General features: G+C 41.9%; 1 protein-coding gene across 6 annotated transcripts in view; it reads right to left on the bottom strand.

Moving 5' to 3' along the window:
* LOC116257565 (uncharacterized) overlaps window positions 1-15230 on the bottom strand; it is a 127192-nt gene that overhangs the window by 26363 nt on the left and 85599 nt on the right. For all 6 annotated transcript variants that reach the window (XM_050078589.1, XM_050078590.1, XM_050078592.1 and 3 more), the window contains one exon: window positions 14414-14716. In XM_050078589.1, the coding sequence (XP_049934546.1) occupies window positions 14414-14716 (303 nt within the window). The remainder of the gene's footprint in view (window positions 1-14413; window positions 14717-15230) is intronic.

The raw sequence follows: 15230 nt of genomic DNA, 5'->3' as shown, positions 1-15230 counted from the left end.
AGGTTAAAAACAAAACTTACAGAAAAAATAAATAAAAAATACAGAAAAAGAACAAAAATTATTACAAAAATAAATCTATATAGACTATATATCAATTCACGAGTGCATAGACAAATATATACACCCGCTTACCCATTTTCTAATTTTATGGCACACATCCTTAAGAAAAATTTAAATGTTGAACTATATGTAATCTTTACCTATCTAAATAGTATATGTGTATGCCTCCATCTTGCAGTTTGCAAGAACATAAAGATAGTTAGAACATGTAAATAAACTCCTCTATATGTCATAATTGGAAAAAAATTGGAGAAGTAATCATGTCTTTAAGAATCAAGGACTTTGATGTCCTTACCATAAAGCTTCTCATGTATTGAAGATTTGTGTACTTCTAGTAAAAGTCCTCAGACTTGTTGACAGTGAAGATAGACCTTCTATTGGATATTTATACGAGGCTATAGACAGAGCAAAGGAGGCCATTAAAGATAATCAGAAGGGAAAAAAAAAAAGTTATACATGCCTATATGGAAGATTATAGAATAAAGGTGGTTTGGACAACTTCATCGTCCACTTCATACAGCAGCCTACTGCCTAAATCCTGCTATTAGGTTTCTTCCAACTTTTAAGAAGGACAGAAAGGTCGAGTATGACATGTTGGATTGTATTGAAGTATTGGTAACTGATTATATCGAACAAGATGCAGTCCACATGTCGATCAACAAATATGATACTTGTTATGGTAACATGGGGAGGGACACAGTAGTTCGATGCAAAACTTTCTTGCGTCCAGGTATTAGAAAAATGAACTTTATCTTATCTACTTTTCGATTGTTGTTTATTTGTTGTTCCTACTTCCTCATGTATTTCCTACTGTGTATTTACTTTTCAGTTTTTGTTATTTAGATTTGTGGTGGAATAAATTTGGGCTTGATTACCCAGAATTAAAGAAGCTTGAATTTGACTGCACGGAGTCTTAGATAAGATTTAACGTTAATAATACATAATTAGATTAATCACGTAGTTTATAGAGTGCTTAGACTAGAAAGAACTAAGTTGCAAGTTTAACCAAATGGCTTAAGTTAATTAAGTTCAGTTTGATTCTTTGAATACACGTTCATGCAAACATGCATGTTGTTTAGTTGTATCTGTTTTTGGAAGTACATGCCACTCAAATAGGGAACTCGAGTTGTGTTGGTGATACAGGCTCGATATTGAGTTCCAAGAGTGAGTTGTTCAATGATAAACTCATGCTCTAGCTCCGAGATGAGCATATTTGATAATACAAGCAAGGTAGTGATGATAGATGTGGAAGTATGCTCATGCATTAAATTGATTGAGTATGATGGTCATTTATTTACGTTACGCAAATGTTTGCTCATAGCATGAGTTATCATTATGATGTGGGCAACGGGCCTGGGGCTAGTTTTATATTTCAAGGTCGATGGTATAAGAGGAAAGTCTAAGAGCGGCACAGTATACTAAAAATGAAAAGTCTGAGATCTGGGGACCCGTGAGTGGAACCTTCCCTGAATGCAGGGATTGATAAACTGCTCATTCCCTGGGCTACTTAGAGGAGTCCATCCCCATTGTTGAACAATATTTGTGTTAGGTGGTGTTTTGAATATTTAAGAGTTTTAAGAACAACTCTTTACAAATAAATGTTCTAGTAGTGGAGTAATCTTGTAATTTGTTATCTTACCCTAATGCTCATTTAACATGACAATAGGGCAGACTAATGAAGAACGATTTTCTATTTGTGCCAACAGTGTTCATGTGGCTTAATTGTCTAGGCTGCATCAGTTTGTTGTATCATCAAACTTGACAATGGGCTAGGCTAGGCCGTGGGACCCAGCTAGCCTTAATCGACCATGATTACTAGTAAATCTTAGTCGGCTACGATCAGTTTTGGTTAGATTACCTTGGCCGTACCCAAAGTCGAGGTGAAGCCAGGCGGGCAATTGACCACATGGAGCTTGAACTAAGTCGCAAGCGGTTTACAGATTGCTTAGACTAGCAAAGTTGAGATTTAGGAGCTTGAACTGACTTACAAGTGTAATCGATTGGCTTAAGCAAATTGAGTTCAATTTGATTCTTTAAATATATGTTCATGCATACACGCATGTTATCTAGTCATATCTGATTTTGGAATTATGAGCAACACTCAAATTGGAAACTCGAGCTATGTTGATGATACAAACTCGTTCTTGAGTCCCAAGAGTGAGTTGTTTAATGATAAAGCTATGCTTTAGCTTTCAAATCAGCATAATTAATAATGTAAGTCGGGTAGTGATGATAGATGTGAAAATATGCTCACGCATTAAATTGATTGAGGATGATGGCAGTTTATTTATTTTACACAATGTTTGCTCATAGCCTAAGTTATCATTTTGATGTGGACGACGGCTTAGGGCCGGATTCATTTTTCCAAGTTGACGATATAAGGAAAAGTGGAAAACTCCAAGTGCGGCCCAATATACTGGAAATGAAAAGTCTGAGGTCCGCACATGTTGCAACTATAAAGAGTCGAGCCCAACTATAAAACGTAAAAAGGGTCAGGTTGTAATGGCTAATGGGTCTGGGGACCAATGAACAAAACCTTCCCTGAATACAAAGATTGATAAAGTGCTTCTTTCCCAGGCTACTTAGAGGAGCCCATCCCCATCGTGAGGGAGCGAGAGTGGGATGCAGTTATTATAGTAACGCAATCGAGCTCTACGAATGTGGAGTCACAATACTGGTTACCCCAAACTATGTCAATATTCTTGGTGACTTAGTGTTTGAGACCGTAAGTTGCGGAACGGTCTACCCTAAATACATCGATGAAATGGGTGGCATCATGTGATCCTACTTAGGTGGGTGCGTGTGTATGCATCATAAAAATTCATGAGATTATGAATTGATTGTTCGTTTGTTTATTCATTTGTTCATTTATCTTGTAACGTTATTCTTATTGCAGGTCGGATTTGGATCAAGGTCCAGACCCGGACCCAAATCTCACCCGTATGAAGGGTCCCGATGTCGCCCACTTCTCCCTTGTCTTTCCCTCTTCTCCCTCGCCTTCCGCAGAACCTTCTTCTTCTTCGTTCTCTCGTCTCTCACCGATTCTTGCGACAAAGAAGCAATCAGCGGAACCTCCTTCTTCTTTGTTCTCTCGTTGCCCTCTTCTTGTTCTCCTCCCTCGCTGTTTTTTTTTTCCTGACGCCTCTCCCTCAGTCCCGATTTCTCTGTCAGTGCCCACGCTCTCCCCTCTGCCCAAACTCTCTCGGTCGGCACTCCCGTCTCTCTCCCGCAATCTCTCACTCCCCCGTGTGTTGTTGCTCCCAATCGCAGCCCCCTTCTCACTCTCACATCTCTCTCTACCCACGCTCTCTCTCTGCTCGAGCTCTCACTCCCCGTCTCTTGTTTCCTCCACTCTCTCTCCCGCATAATCTCCCCTCTGCCCAAACCCTCTCGATCAGTCTCCCCTCTTCGTCTGCACTCTTCCTTCACGTGTATTGTCTCTCTTCCACTCCCCGCCTCTCGTGTCCTCTCTCAACCGTTTTCAGCTCCCTCACTGCCGAAGGCCCTATTCTAATGGCAGACCCTCCTCTTGAATTCTTTTTCGCTCTTCTTCACTATTTTTGGGGCTGTTGGTTTGGATTGCAGCTTGGGGATGCATCATTCCCCTTGTTAGAATACCGTGTAATAGGGAACCGGGTCCAGATATGGACCGGTACCCATGGGCACGGGAACCGAGGATAGGATCGGTTCCCTAGGCAGGTCTCTCTTCCTCCCTCTTTTATTCTACTCACTTATTGTAATTGTTGATTAAGTGAATTAAGATTTCGCTCTCCTAGGGTTGCGGTTTTGCCCCTAGGTTAGAGTTTCCCTGTGGTTTTTCACCTCGTTCCGAGGTTTTTCACGTAAATCTTGTGTTTGTTTTCCTTTCTCTTCTTCCGCTTCATGTTTCTACATGGTATCAGAGCCAAGTTCGTGCTGTTTGGCTTCTTCGTTCGTGTGTGATTTAGAGTTTTTTTTTTTTTGGAACCCTAAGTCTGACCTTGCTCGAGTTCTATCTCCGACGTCGCCCTAAGTCCTGCCGCTGACGCAGCCCTCCGTCCCACCGCCGCCCGCCGTTGCCTGGCATGCGCCGCCGCCGTCCATCGGTCTGACACCGCCCGACGTCGCCTGGGTGCGCCGACGCCGCTCGCTGTTCGACGCCGCCCGCCGTTGCCTGGCCTGTTCCCCGCCCTGTGCCTGCTTGCCGGAGATCCCGCTGCTCTGCCGCTGCCCGCCCTCCATTGTAGGCAAAGTGCCACAGCGCCCAGGTCCTCCTGCGTTTTTCTAGTATTCTCTGACTGTTGGATTTTTTTTGTGGTCGTTATGGCTGAAGAGATGACCTCCAAGTCCGATGTTACCTTTGACACGGGCAGCAATACCAAGAGTGAAAATTTGCCTGTTCAAGTCACCTCTATTCGGCTGAACAAAGACAATTATCTCTTTTGGTCTGCTGCGCTTGAAATTGGGATCACTAGTTGCGGTCGTCTGCCCTATATCACTGGGGAGAAACCTGCGCCTAGTAAAACTGATCCTAGATGGGCGACTTGGGCGTTGGAAGATAGTCAAGTTAAGGTTTGGATTATTAGTTCTGATATTCAGCCCCTTATTTTGCGAAAGTTGACCTCATATGACATGTGGACTATGCTTGCGAGGATGTATGGCCGTAAAAAGAGAGTCCTGCATACATACCAGATTAAACGCAACATCTATTCTTTTAAACAGGGTGACTTGTCTGTGGCATCCTTCTGTGCAGCCTTGAAGACTAAATGGGAGGAACTTGATTATCATGTGAATGATGACTGGAATTGTGGTTCTAATCATGAACTATACTGGCAGAAAGAATGGATGGACCGCACTTTTATTTTTCTGGGAGGTCTGCGTGATGAGTTTGAATCCATTAGGAGTCAAATTCTCAACTGTGACGAGACCCTTGGAATTGAGGAGGTGTATGCCCGGGTGGAATCTGAGGAACAACGTCGTCAAGTGATGCATATTGACTCTAGTCATGGTTGTAGCGCTCGGCGTTTTGAGCAGAGCGGGTCGGGTCAGGGTCCAGACCCGGACCCTAGCCCCATGCGCGAGGAGCCCGACACCGTCTCCCCTCCCTCGCTTTCTCTTCTCCCCACGCGCGAGGAGCACGACGGCGGCGACGGCGGCGACGGCGGCGCTTGAGGTGAACCCTGTCGTCCCCTGCCTCTTCCTCTCTTCTCTCCTCTTCTTCTTCCCGTTTTCTTTTCCCTCCTCCCTCTCCCACTGGCTGTCGTCTCCCCTCTCAACCGAATGACTCTCTCTGGCCGTCTCCCTCTTTTCTCTCGTGCCCTCTTCTTCACACGATCCCTCTTCTCACTCACTCTCACTCCCCCACCTGCTCTCTCTCTTCTCTCACCCCCACCGCCGTTTTTCCCTTTTTTTTTTTGTCCGAACCCCTCCTCTCTGTGTCTCCCCTTTTTGTCAGCGCCTCTCCCAACCCACACGGTCCCTTCGTGAGCTCTCTCTCCCTATGTTCTATCCGATTTTCCCTTTTTCCCCAACTGAGCACTCGTTTTCACTGATCTTATCACTGTTGATCGATTTTCAGCTTGGGGGAAGTGTTCATTTTCCTCATAGCAGCGACTAGGGGTGTTGGTGGTGGAGGCAGGGCACGTTTTTTTGTTGGTTGGGGATCGATTGGACGCTTGAGGTGGCTGTCGGAGACGTTGCAACAGTTTGGACTTTTGATTTGGGGTGAGCTAGACTTAATCAAGCTCAAATTATTGAATATTATCTTTTAAAGCATGTATAGTTATGGTTTGAGCATGCTAGAGCTTAGAATTGATTATTTGGAACACATGTTAGTGATTTCGTTTTTGGGGGAAAGCTTGCGATTATGTTGGAAAGCGAAGATTCATATATTGAATGATCATTTAAGCATGATGGATTAATTTTCGAAGCATTAGGGGAAACATGGTAGAGTTTGTGAGGTTGTGGGGAAGATTTAAGACCGTTTTAGTGAGCTTGTAGCACGCGTTTTTGTGAACGGGTGGATCTTGGAGTTAAATAGGGATAACGTACATAAGTTGGATGTCTCTTTGGGGTAGACGCCTTGATTAAAGAAAAAGAAAGTTTGAGAAAGGCGTTAGTGATAGACGGATTGATGGCTTTGAGTTTTGACATCTGTTGGCACGGCTAGAAGTTGGGAAGTGACCTATTGGAAAACTTGTGGGTGGACACTACCCGTCGACACCCTCTTGAGGCGATGACACGTGCCTCAATGATTTTGTTTTGTTTTTGTTTGAATTGCTGAGGTATGTAGTAGGAATCTTATCTTGTGTTTGTGTCTGCAGGTACACCGGGTACATCCCGTTGACCTTGAGCTACCGGATTCGAAGCTCGAGGCATTTTGAAGATTCTTGTGAACGTGCCACAAGTATGGCGACATTCCAGGCAAATCCCTGCCTGGGCAAGTGAATGATTGTGTGTTCCTAGGATCATGGGATCCTAGGATTTGTGATGTGAATTGATTGATTGTTCCGTGAATGAATGTGTGTATGCATGTACATGAATTGATATAGGATATAAATTGTTTTGAAAGGCTTATAGTAATTGTTTTGGAAATGTTACGCATTTGCATGTGCATGCTAGAATTGATAACCGTTTAGGACAGATGAGGCGGGGTATCGAGTCGAGTGTCTCCTCGACCCCAATTGTGCATTAGAAAGCATCCTAGAATGATAACTGCATAGGACAGCTACGAGCCCACCACAGATTGAGACTACTCTCTATGGTTTGGCTAAGCTTTCAAAGATGTGATTGTTATGATGACATGTGAATGTTATGTTTATTGAATACCCATTGCCGCGGGCAATGAGGCAAATGATTGCACTGTGGGTAGTTGTACTCATATTGTTATGACGGCTAGCCAAAACTGTTGTGGTTATGTGTAACCCTCGTGTGGAGGCAATTGGAGGTGTGGGTTCACTCGTGAAGTGAACCAACCTCATGAGCTAGCCAGTTAATTGTGTTTGTGCAAGTATAAGTATAAGAATGAAAGAATAAGAGATGAGAGGCCAGTGGGATGTGACTATGTGTATGGGAGTTGTCCCGCTTTCGCCACTGGTCTCGCCTGTTCGGAGCGCAGGCGGTGCAAGGCCCCAGGGTTCTATTGTGTGATGTGCTTGGAGCGTAGGCTCCCGCCTTCCCAACCTGGGTGTCCTAGGGAAGGCTGAGTATCTCTCCTTGGAATTCACACATCCATGGATGAGTGCTCTACCGCTGCAGCGGATAGATGGATCCATACTGTTCTGGGCCACCACGGGGGTTGTCTCTCGGCTGTAGGCCGCCCGCGGTGTGCACGTGCCTGTGTTTGCACCCACAGGAACTGTAAATTCACTTATAGTATTGAAACTGAAATGTATGTGATGGAAATGTACAGGTTTGATGTGCATGTGACTGTCGTGCTTATGAATGCAAGTGACATGTTTGAGGATGCCTTGCATGTGATTGAAATTATGTTATTGTAGCCATTGAGTGGCCTCTGCATGTCGTGTCCTGACACGACATAATGATAGATTGTTCTGATGTGTGATTGTTTAATTGAGCCCTACCTAAGAGGGTTTGGACTTTTCCTGGCTTGTTGCCATACTGCGAAGGCTAAGCCTTCAGTTGTTTCTCTTTTCAGGTTTTGGTGGACCCGGGGCAGCAGGCTGAGCAGATGGCTACACTCACGTCCTACTGGGGAGGTTTTGGGTTTGGTTATTGTAGTGCCGGCGCGTCGGGTTTTGGTTTTACCGATGCCTTGTTTTTTATTAGGCATCGATGTTGTGATTTTGGGGCATTTTTGGTCAAATGTACAGTTGAACTGAAAGGCTATATAAAATAGAAAGCTTGCCCCATTGTTTTGAATTGCTTGGCTCATTTCTTTTTGAACTGATGTGTAGTCACACCTCAATGTTGGAGTTTAAAAAAAAAAAAAAAAAAAAAATGGTTGTGTGTCAAAAGGTCGGGGTGTGACAATGGTAGTTCTCCCTCTGCTTTTGTTAGCCGTGCTCCAGGGACTGGGCAACGTCCTATTCGGCGTTGCAGTCACTGTAACAAGTTGGGACACTCAGTTGATTTTTGTTGGGATCTTCATCCTGAGAAGAGGCTCACCCGTGGTCGTCCTCCCTCTGGTAGGCGGGGTCCTCCTGTGCCTGATACTAGCTCTCCCAGTTTTGAAAAACCGAAGCTTTCTTCTTACCAAATCAAAGAATTACAAGTTTACATCAGCCGGTTATCTACTACTAAGGAGGAAGCCTCCACGTCTGAGGGAGCTCAGTTAGCCCAAGCTCTTGTTGCCACAAGTGATCAAGGTAATCCCTTGGTGATTGGGTAGTTGACAGTGGAGCTACTCATCATATGACAGGGAACCCTAAGATGTTTCAAGAGTACAAATTGTCTTCAGGGCAGCAACGCGTATCTATGGCTGATGGGTCCTCGATCTCTGTGGCTGGAAAAGGGAGTTTGTCCTTATTAAATAAATATCTTCTGCATAATGCTCTTCATGTTCCCAATATTCCTGTGAATTTGTTATCTGTCAGTAGTATCACCAAAGAACTCAATTGTAATCTAATTTTCTCTGCTGATCATTGTACCCGGCAGGACTTGGTGACGGTGAAGAAGATTGGGATTGGTTCGGTTATTGATGGCCTCTACAGACTGCCCGTACAGGTTGCCTCTGCTCTCATCTCAGCCTCTAGCAGACAGTTGACGGGCGTGGAGGACAGGTCTAGCATTATGAGATGGCACGAGCGCCTTGGACATCTCCCATTCCAGTTGATTAAGAAGTTGTTTCCTAGGTTGTTTACTTTTGTTTCCATGGACTCCTTCACATGTGAAGTGTGTCAGTTTCCTAAGCATGTTAGGGCTTCGTACCCTATTTCTATCAATAAAACCACTCGTCCTTTTGCTTTGGTTCACTCTGATGTTTGGGGTCCTTCGGGAGTACCCACTTGTCGTGGTTTCCATTACTTTATGACTCTAATTGATGACTACTCCCGTTGTACGTTCGTGTACTTGTTGAAAGAACGCAGTGAGGTTCTTGTCGTTGTCAAAAACTTTGTTGCCTTTGTCGAAAATCAATTTCAGACCTCTGTTCAGATTTTCCGTACTGATAATGCCAGGGAGTATGTCTCCCAATCCCTGGATGACTTCCTGCGGGGCAAGGGTATTGTTCATGAGACGTCCTGTAGTTATACTCCTCCTCAAAATGGCGTGGCCGAACGTAAAAATCGCCATTTATTAGATGTCACCCGAGCTATTATGTTCCATAGGCACGTTGCTAAGCGCTACTGGGCGATGCTCTCCTCACTAGTGCCCACCTCATCAACCGTATGCCCACTCGGGTGTTGAATGGCCGTACTCCTTACTCTGTGCTCAGTCCCACTCATAACCCCTGGCCTCTTACTCCTCGGGTGTTCGGGTGTGTTTGCTTTGTTCATAACCATAGTCCCACCATCAAGAAACTTGACCCTCGGTCTGTCAAAGCTGTCTTCTTGGGGTATTCCTCCACTCAGAAGGGATATAAATGTATTGACCCTACTACCTCCAAAATCTATGTCTCTCGGGATGTTACCTTTTATGAACATGAGGCGTATTTTCCTAAGAATCCTCTTCAAGGGGAGTGTATAGGACAGTGTGGAAGAGTATTCTCCAAATCAGCTTATTCAGTTTACGGAATTCTTGAACTACAGACTTAGTCACAGTGTGGAAGATACAGTCAGAGATGATAAAGACAGTCATGTGGAAGGGGCCCTGTGGATGATCAGCCTACATCCCTACATCCCGTGATCATTTGTTTGGGCAGGTTTATACTAGAAAGGAGAAAGATGTGGTTGACACTATTGATGTAACCAATCTCAATCCTGTGAGTTCCCCGAATGAACCAAGTCCAATGAATGAAGAGCTTCTCATAGCCCTGCGCAAGGGGACCAGGTCATGTACTTCTCAGTTCTCACCCTATTCAAAGATTTGTCTCATATTCAAAACTCAGTAAAGAATACAAATGCTTTATTACCACTCTGTCTATGTCTGTGATTCTCAGGTGTGTGGAAGATGCTAGAGAGGATCCTAAATGGATACAGGCTATGACAGAGGAGATGGATGCCTTGGCAAAGAACAACACTTGGGAAGTGGTCGATATTCTCAAGGGAACTCACTTAGTTGGTTCTAAGTGGGTGTTTAGTGTGAAGTATAAACCAAATGGCACTGTGGAACGGTATAAAGCTCGTCTGGTTGCAAAGGGGTTCAGCCAAAAATACGGAATTGACTATCTTGAAACCTTTGCTCCTGTTGCAAAACTGAAGACTGTGAGGGTCATTTTGGCACTTGCAGTGCAAAAGAAGTGGGGCATGGACCAGCTTGATGTCAAGAACGCCTTCTTGAACGGCCATCTAGAGGAGGAGGTCTATATGAGCATGCCTCTCGGATATGCTCAAAGTGGAAAATGCTGTCATCTCAAGAAGGCCCTGTACGGCTTGAAGCAGTCCCCTTGAGCATGGTTTGAAAGACTTAGGGTGGTAATGAAGACAAATGGGTACAAACAAGGAAATGGTGATCATACCCTGTTCATTAAGCAGAGAAGTGGTCTGGTGAGCATTCTTCTTGTGTATGTTGATGATATGATTGTCACAGGTGATGATGAAGAAGAGAAAAGGAAGATGAAGGAGAGGTTAGCTGCTGAATTTGACCTTAAAGATCTAGGAAAATTAAGGTACTTTCTGAGAATAGAGATTGCACGATCAGAGACAGAGCCTGTTATGAGCCAAAGGAAGTACACTCTGGACCTCCTGAAAGAGACAGGTAAACTGGGATGCAGGCCCTTTCTAACTCCAATGGAGTCAGGTACAAAAATAAGTATCAAAACTGGTAACATCCTGGATGAGGAAGGAAAAGGGCGGTATCAGAGGCTGGTTGGTAAGCTTATTTATCATACTCTTACTCGCCCTGATATTACTTATGCTGTAAATGTGTTGAGTCAGTTTATGCATGCTCCTACTGATTGTTACTGGAAGAGTGCAGAAAGAGAGTTGGGGTACCTGAAGAATAACCCAGGTAAAGGGTTACTGTATACACGGCAGGACAAACTTAATATTGAAGGATACTCTGACGCCGATTGGGCTGGTTGCACGGATACCAGAAGGTCTACCACAGGGTACTGCATCTTTCTAGGGGGAAACCTCGTGGTATGGAGGAGTAAAAGGCAGGAGGTCTGTTCTAGATCCAGTGCTGAGGCTGAATACAGGGCTGTTGCTATGGGGGTTACAGAGATGTTATGGCTAAAGATTCTGCTAGCAGATATTGAAATTGAATAGAAGACGAAAATGTATTGTGACAATAAGTCTGCGATTAACCTGGCAAATAATCTCGTCCTGCATGACAGAACCAAACATGTGGAGATAGATCGCCACTTCATACGGGAGCGCATAGATTCAAAGGAGATGATCCTTCCTTATATGAAGTCTGAAGATCAAATTGCAGATGTTCTAACTAAAGCCTTATGTACATCTCAATTTGAAAAGAATGTTAGCAAGCTTGGCATGTTTGACATGTATGCCAAGCTTAAGGGGGAGTGATAAAATACCGTGTAATAGGGAACCGGGTCCGGATATGGACCTGGTACCCATGGGCATGGGAACCGAGGACAGGCTCGGTTCCCTAGGCGGGTCTCTCTTTCTCCCTCTTTTATTCTAATCACTTATTGTAATTGTTGATTAAGTGAATTAAGATTTCTCTCTCCTAGGGTTGCGGTTTTGCCCCTAGGTTAGAGCTTCCCCGTGGTTTTTCACCTCGTTTCGAGGTTTTCCACGTAAATCCTGTGTTTGTTTTCCTTTCTCTTCTTCCGCTGCGTGTTTCTACAGACATCAATGTTGTGATTTGGGGGCATTTTTGTCTTATGTATTATTGAGAAGTATGATGTGATTTCTATATGAACTGAAAGTTGTTATATAAATGAAAGTTGGCCCTTTGTTTTGAATTGCATAGCTCATTTTCTTTTGAATCGTTGTGTCGTCGCACCTCAATGTTTTTATGTGTTTTTTTTAAAACAAAAAAGGTTATTTGAGTTCAAAGGGTTGGGGTGTGACATATCTACTTTCTTTATTGTCACTGATATGATTGGTTTTTGCGACTCAGATTGAGTCTGCTTCGCTGGAATGCCAAAGAAATCGGCAAGCCAAACTTAGTCAACCTTTTGAACTACTTCTCACCGGTGTTGAAGTGATGATACTCATGCATTATTAGTTTAACAATACAATACATAAACTCTATATTCAAATAATATATCGGAAATCTTGTTATGATTTTCATTGTACTCAGCAGATGTGCTAATGCAATGCCTATATCAGCCTTCACTAGGTTCTCACTATGTAATGAATGATGCTTGTTGATTGAGCGGCTGAAAGGATGGGGAATTGCTGGGAAGAAATGTGACAATGTCATGTACTTTTCCCCTAGTACTTTTGTTTGTACTTACTTGTATAGCTTTTTAGTTGTTTGAGATTAAGATTTGAGAGTCGTGGCTCCCTGACATTTGTATAAAGTAACATTTTCTATTAGTGGGTATTTTTCATTAACATTAACTGCTAAAACAGATCGTGTCGTGTGCTAATTACGTAGGCAAGTTATCTATACGTTATGGAGGATATTTTTGGAATTAAACAAGATTATGACTACAGTGCTTTAACATGACTACTACTGTTTGACTCAGTTGAAATTTCACAAATTTACAAGCAGTGGCAGAGCCACATAAGGCAGCTATTGGCAGTTGGCCACAGCAACCTCATAAAAGTTCTCTATTTTCATATCAATGCATCCAATTTTTTTGCTCATTTACATATAGTAGTTCCCCTAAAGATAAGAGTGTTCTCGAATTAGTGCCCCTCAGCCAGTGGTTACAAGAATGATATAGGTGACTGATATGAAGATCAACAAACCGTTTGACTTTGATCAACATCGACAAACCCCATGTTCACATCCCAGACTTTAGCTTTAAAGATAATTAGTCCCCATTTACATAAATCAAACAGCACAGCATCTGTCACAATGCACACTGTACAATAGACACCTTAATGAAATGACTCTTAACAAAGGTTTCCATATGGAAAAATATACACAAATAGCTATTAATTTAAACCACACAAGTAGAAACAAAACCACCATATTAGGGTTAAACTGATCAGATTCAATGCCATGGTTTCATAATTTTTTGTCCATAACAGATCCAATCTGAACGTAAGTCTCATGTATTAGTAGATCTAGTCCAACACATCAATCCCCTCCAAATGATACAAATTTCTGAGTAATTATCATAAAATATAAAATCTTCAATGTAAAACCAAAACAAGCTTAATTCACCAAACAAACATCCTTCAACCATTAAATGTCAGTTCCAATTGAAGGCATAACAATGTCAGAGGGAAGGTTGTTTGAAGACAATGTCATAGCACAAATATCACAATATTTTTGTCCATAACAGATCCAATCTGAACGTAAGTCTCATGTATTAGTAGATCTAGTCCAACACATCAATCCCCTCCAAATGATACAAGTTTCTGAGTAATTATCATAAAATATAAAATCTTCAATGTAAAACCAAAACAAGCTTAATTCACCAAACAAACATCCTTCAACCATTAAATGTCAGTTCCAATTGAAGGCATAACAATGTCAGAGGGAAGGTTGTTTGAAGACAATGTCATAGCACAAATATCACAATATTTTTGAAAATATTGCGATATTAATGAAAACAATGAAGACAACAATAAAAACAGGAAAATATCGAGATATTTTGAAAAACGTTAAAAATCAATTTATTGCGATTTGATTTTGTTGCAACTTTTTGAGATTTTTTCATTAATTTTTATTTCATTTTCTGTTATTATTTTTTCAAATTTTGTTTCATTATTTTATTTCCTCATGTTTAAGATACTTAACAGGACCACCAAGATGCAATACAATCCTTATTAATTTATCATTTTTATTATTTTAACAAGATGTTTTTTTATATCTTCTTTTTAGTTCTTCATTTCTTGTATTTTTACTTAACATTTTCATTTTTCATTTTTTATTTTTTAAAAAAACTCCGAGCTCTTCCTAAGTTTTTCCCCAAAAAAAAAACAATTTCGCCTAAAAAATACCCAAGAAGAAACCTCGCTGATAAAAACCCGAGAACAATATTTGTGGCTATGAATAATGTTCAAGACCAGTAATTTTATTGGGATTCTAACTTCCATAGAAGAAGCAAACCTCATGAACCTTAAACAACAACAATAATAATAATAATAGATTAATAGTAACGGAAATCAATATTATGGAAAAATGGCATAGACAAATGAAAAGATACTCAGGCGTGAAACTCTACCTCAAACCTCAGTGAATCTGCAGGGATTGAAGCAGCTTTCTCAGCTTCATTGCTAGCAGCACCTTCACCTCCATTGTGTTCATTACTAAAACTTGGCGCATTTAAAACATCAACTTTGTCTTCGGCATGCTGATCAACATAGTTTCCTAAATCATGTTTGTTTTCATAATCATCATCACACTTGCCAAGGCCATTACTTGCAAGAACTGATGACGCAAGTTTCGAGATCCAGCTGGTGTTGAGTCTTGGGCAACCAGATATAGAGGAATGTGGTGATGCACCCAGATCATGAACCATGTCAACCTGAGAAATCAGTTTCAAAATTGAGAAACTGTTTAGCTAAACAGACATAATCACAACAGTTTATTCTATTTATCAAATCGATGGTGGTAGGGGCACCCTCAGCCCAAAAAAGTTTTAGAACATTCATTGAAATACAAAGGGTTTTAGTCGTTTTAATAATATGCTATGTTTTTCTTCAGTTGGACCATTTTGCTGAGGTATTTTTGGACATGATCTTTGATGTATGATACCATGATGATATAAATATTTTTTAAATTCATTAGACAGATATTCGCCTCCTGAATCGAATCATGATAGGCTTGGCTTGGTTTGGATTAATTTATGGAAAATCTTGAAGCAACTAAAAACTTTGGATTTAGATTTAAGCAAGTACATCCATGTATATCTAGTACGAATATAAAACATAAAAAGAAAATTCTCCTTTCGAGACTATGAGTATAGTACACAGTACAACTCTCAAGTCTTTCCACACACGAGGAGTAGCACATTTGTTCTTTATATCCTCTACCTTACC

This window comes from Nymphaea colorata, chromosome 7, assembly GCF_008831285.2.
Source record: "Nymphaea colorata isolate Beijing-Zhang1983 chromosome 7, ASM883128v2, whole genome shotgun sequence".
NCBI classification, from domain to species: domain Eukaryota; kingdom Viridiplantae; phylum Streptophyta; class Magnoliopsida; order Nymphaeales; family Nymphaeaceae; genus Nymphaea; species Nymphaea colorata.
The sequence above is the reverse complement of the archived record's forward strand: the minus strand, read 5'-3'. Positions and strand labels throughout refer to the sequence as shown.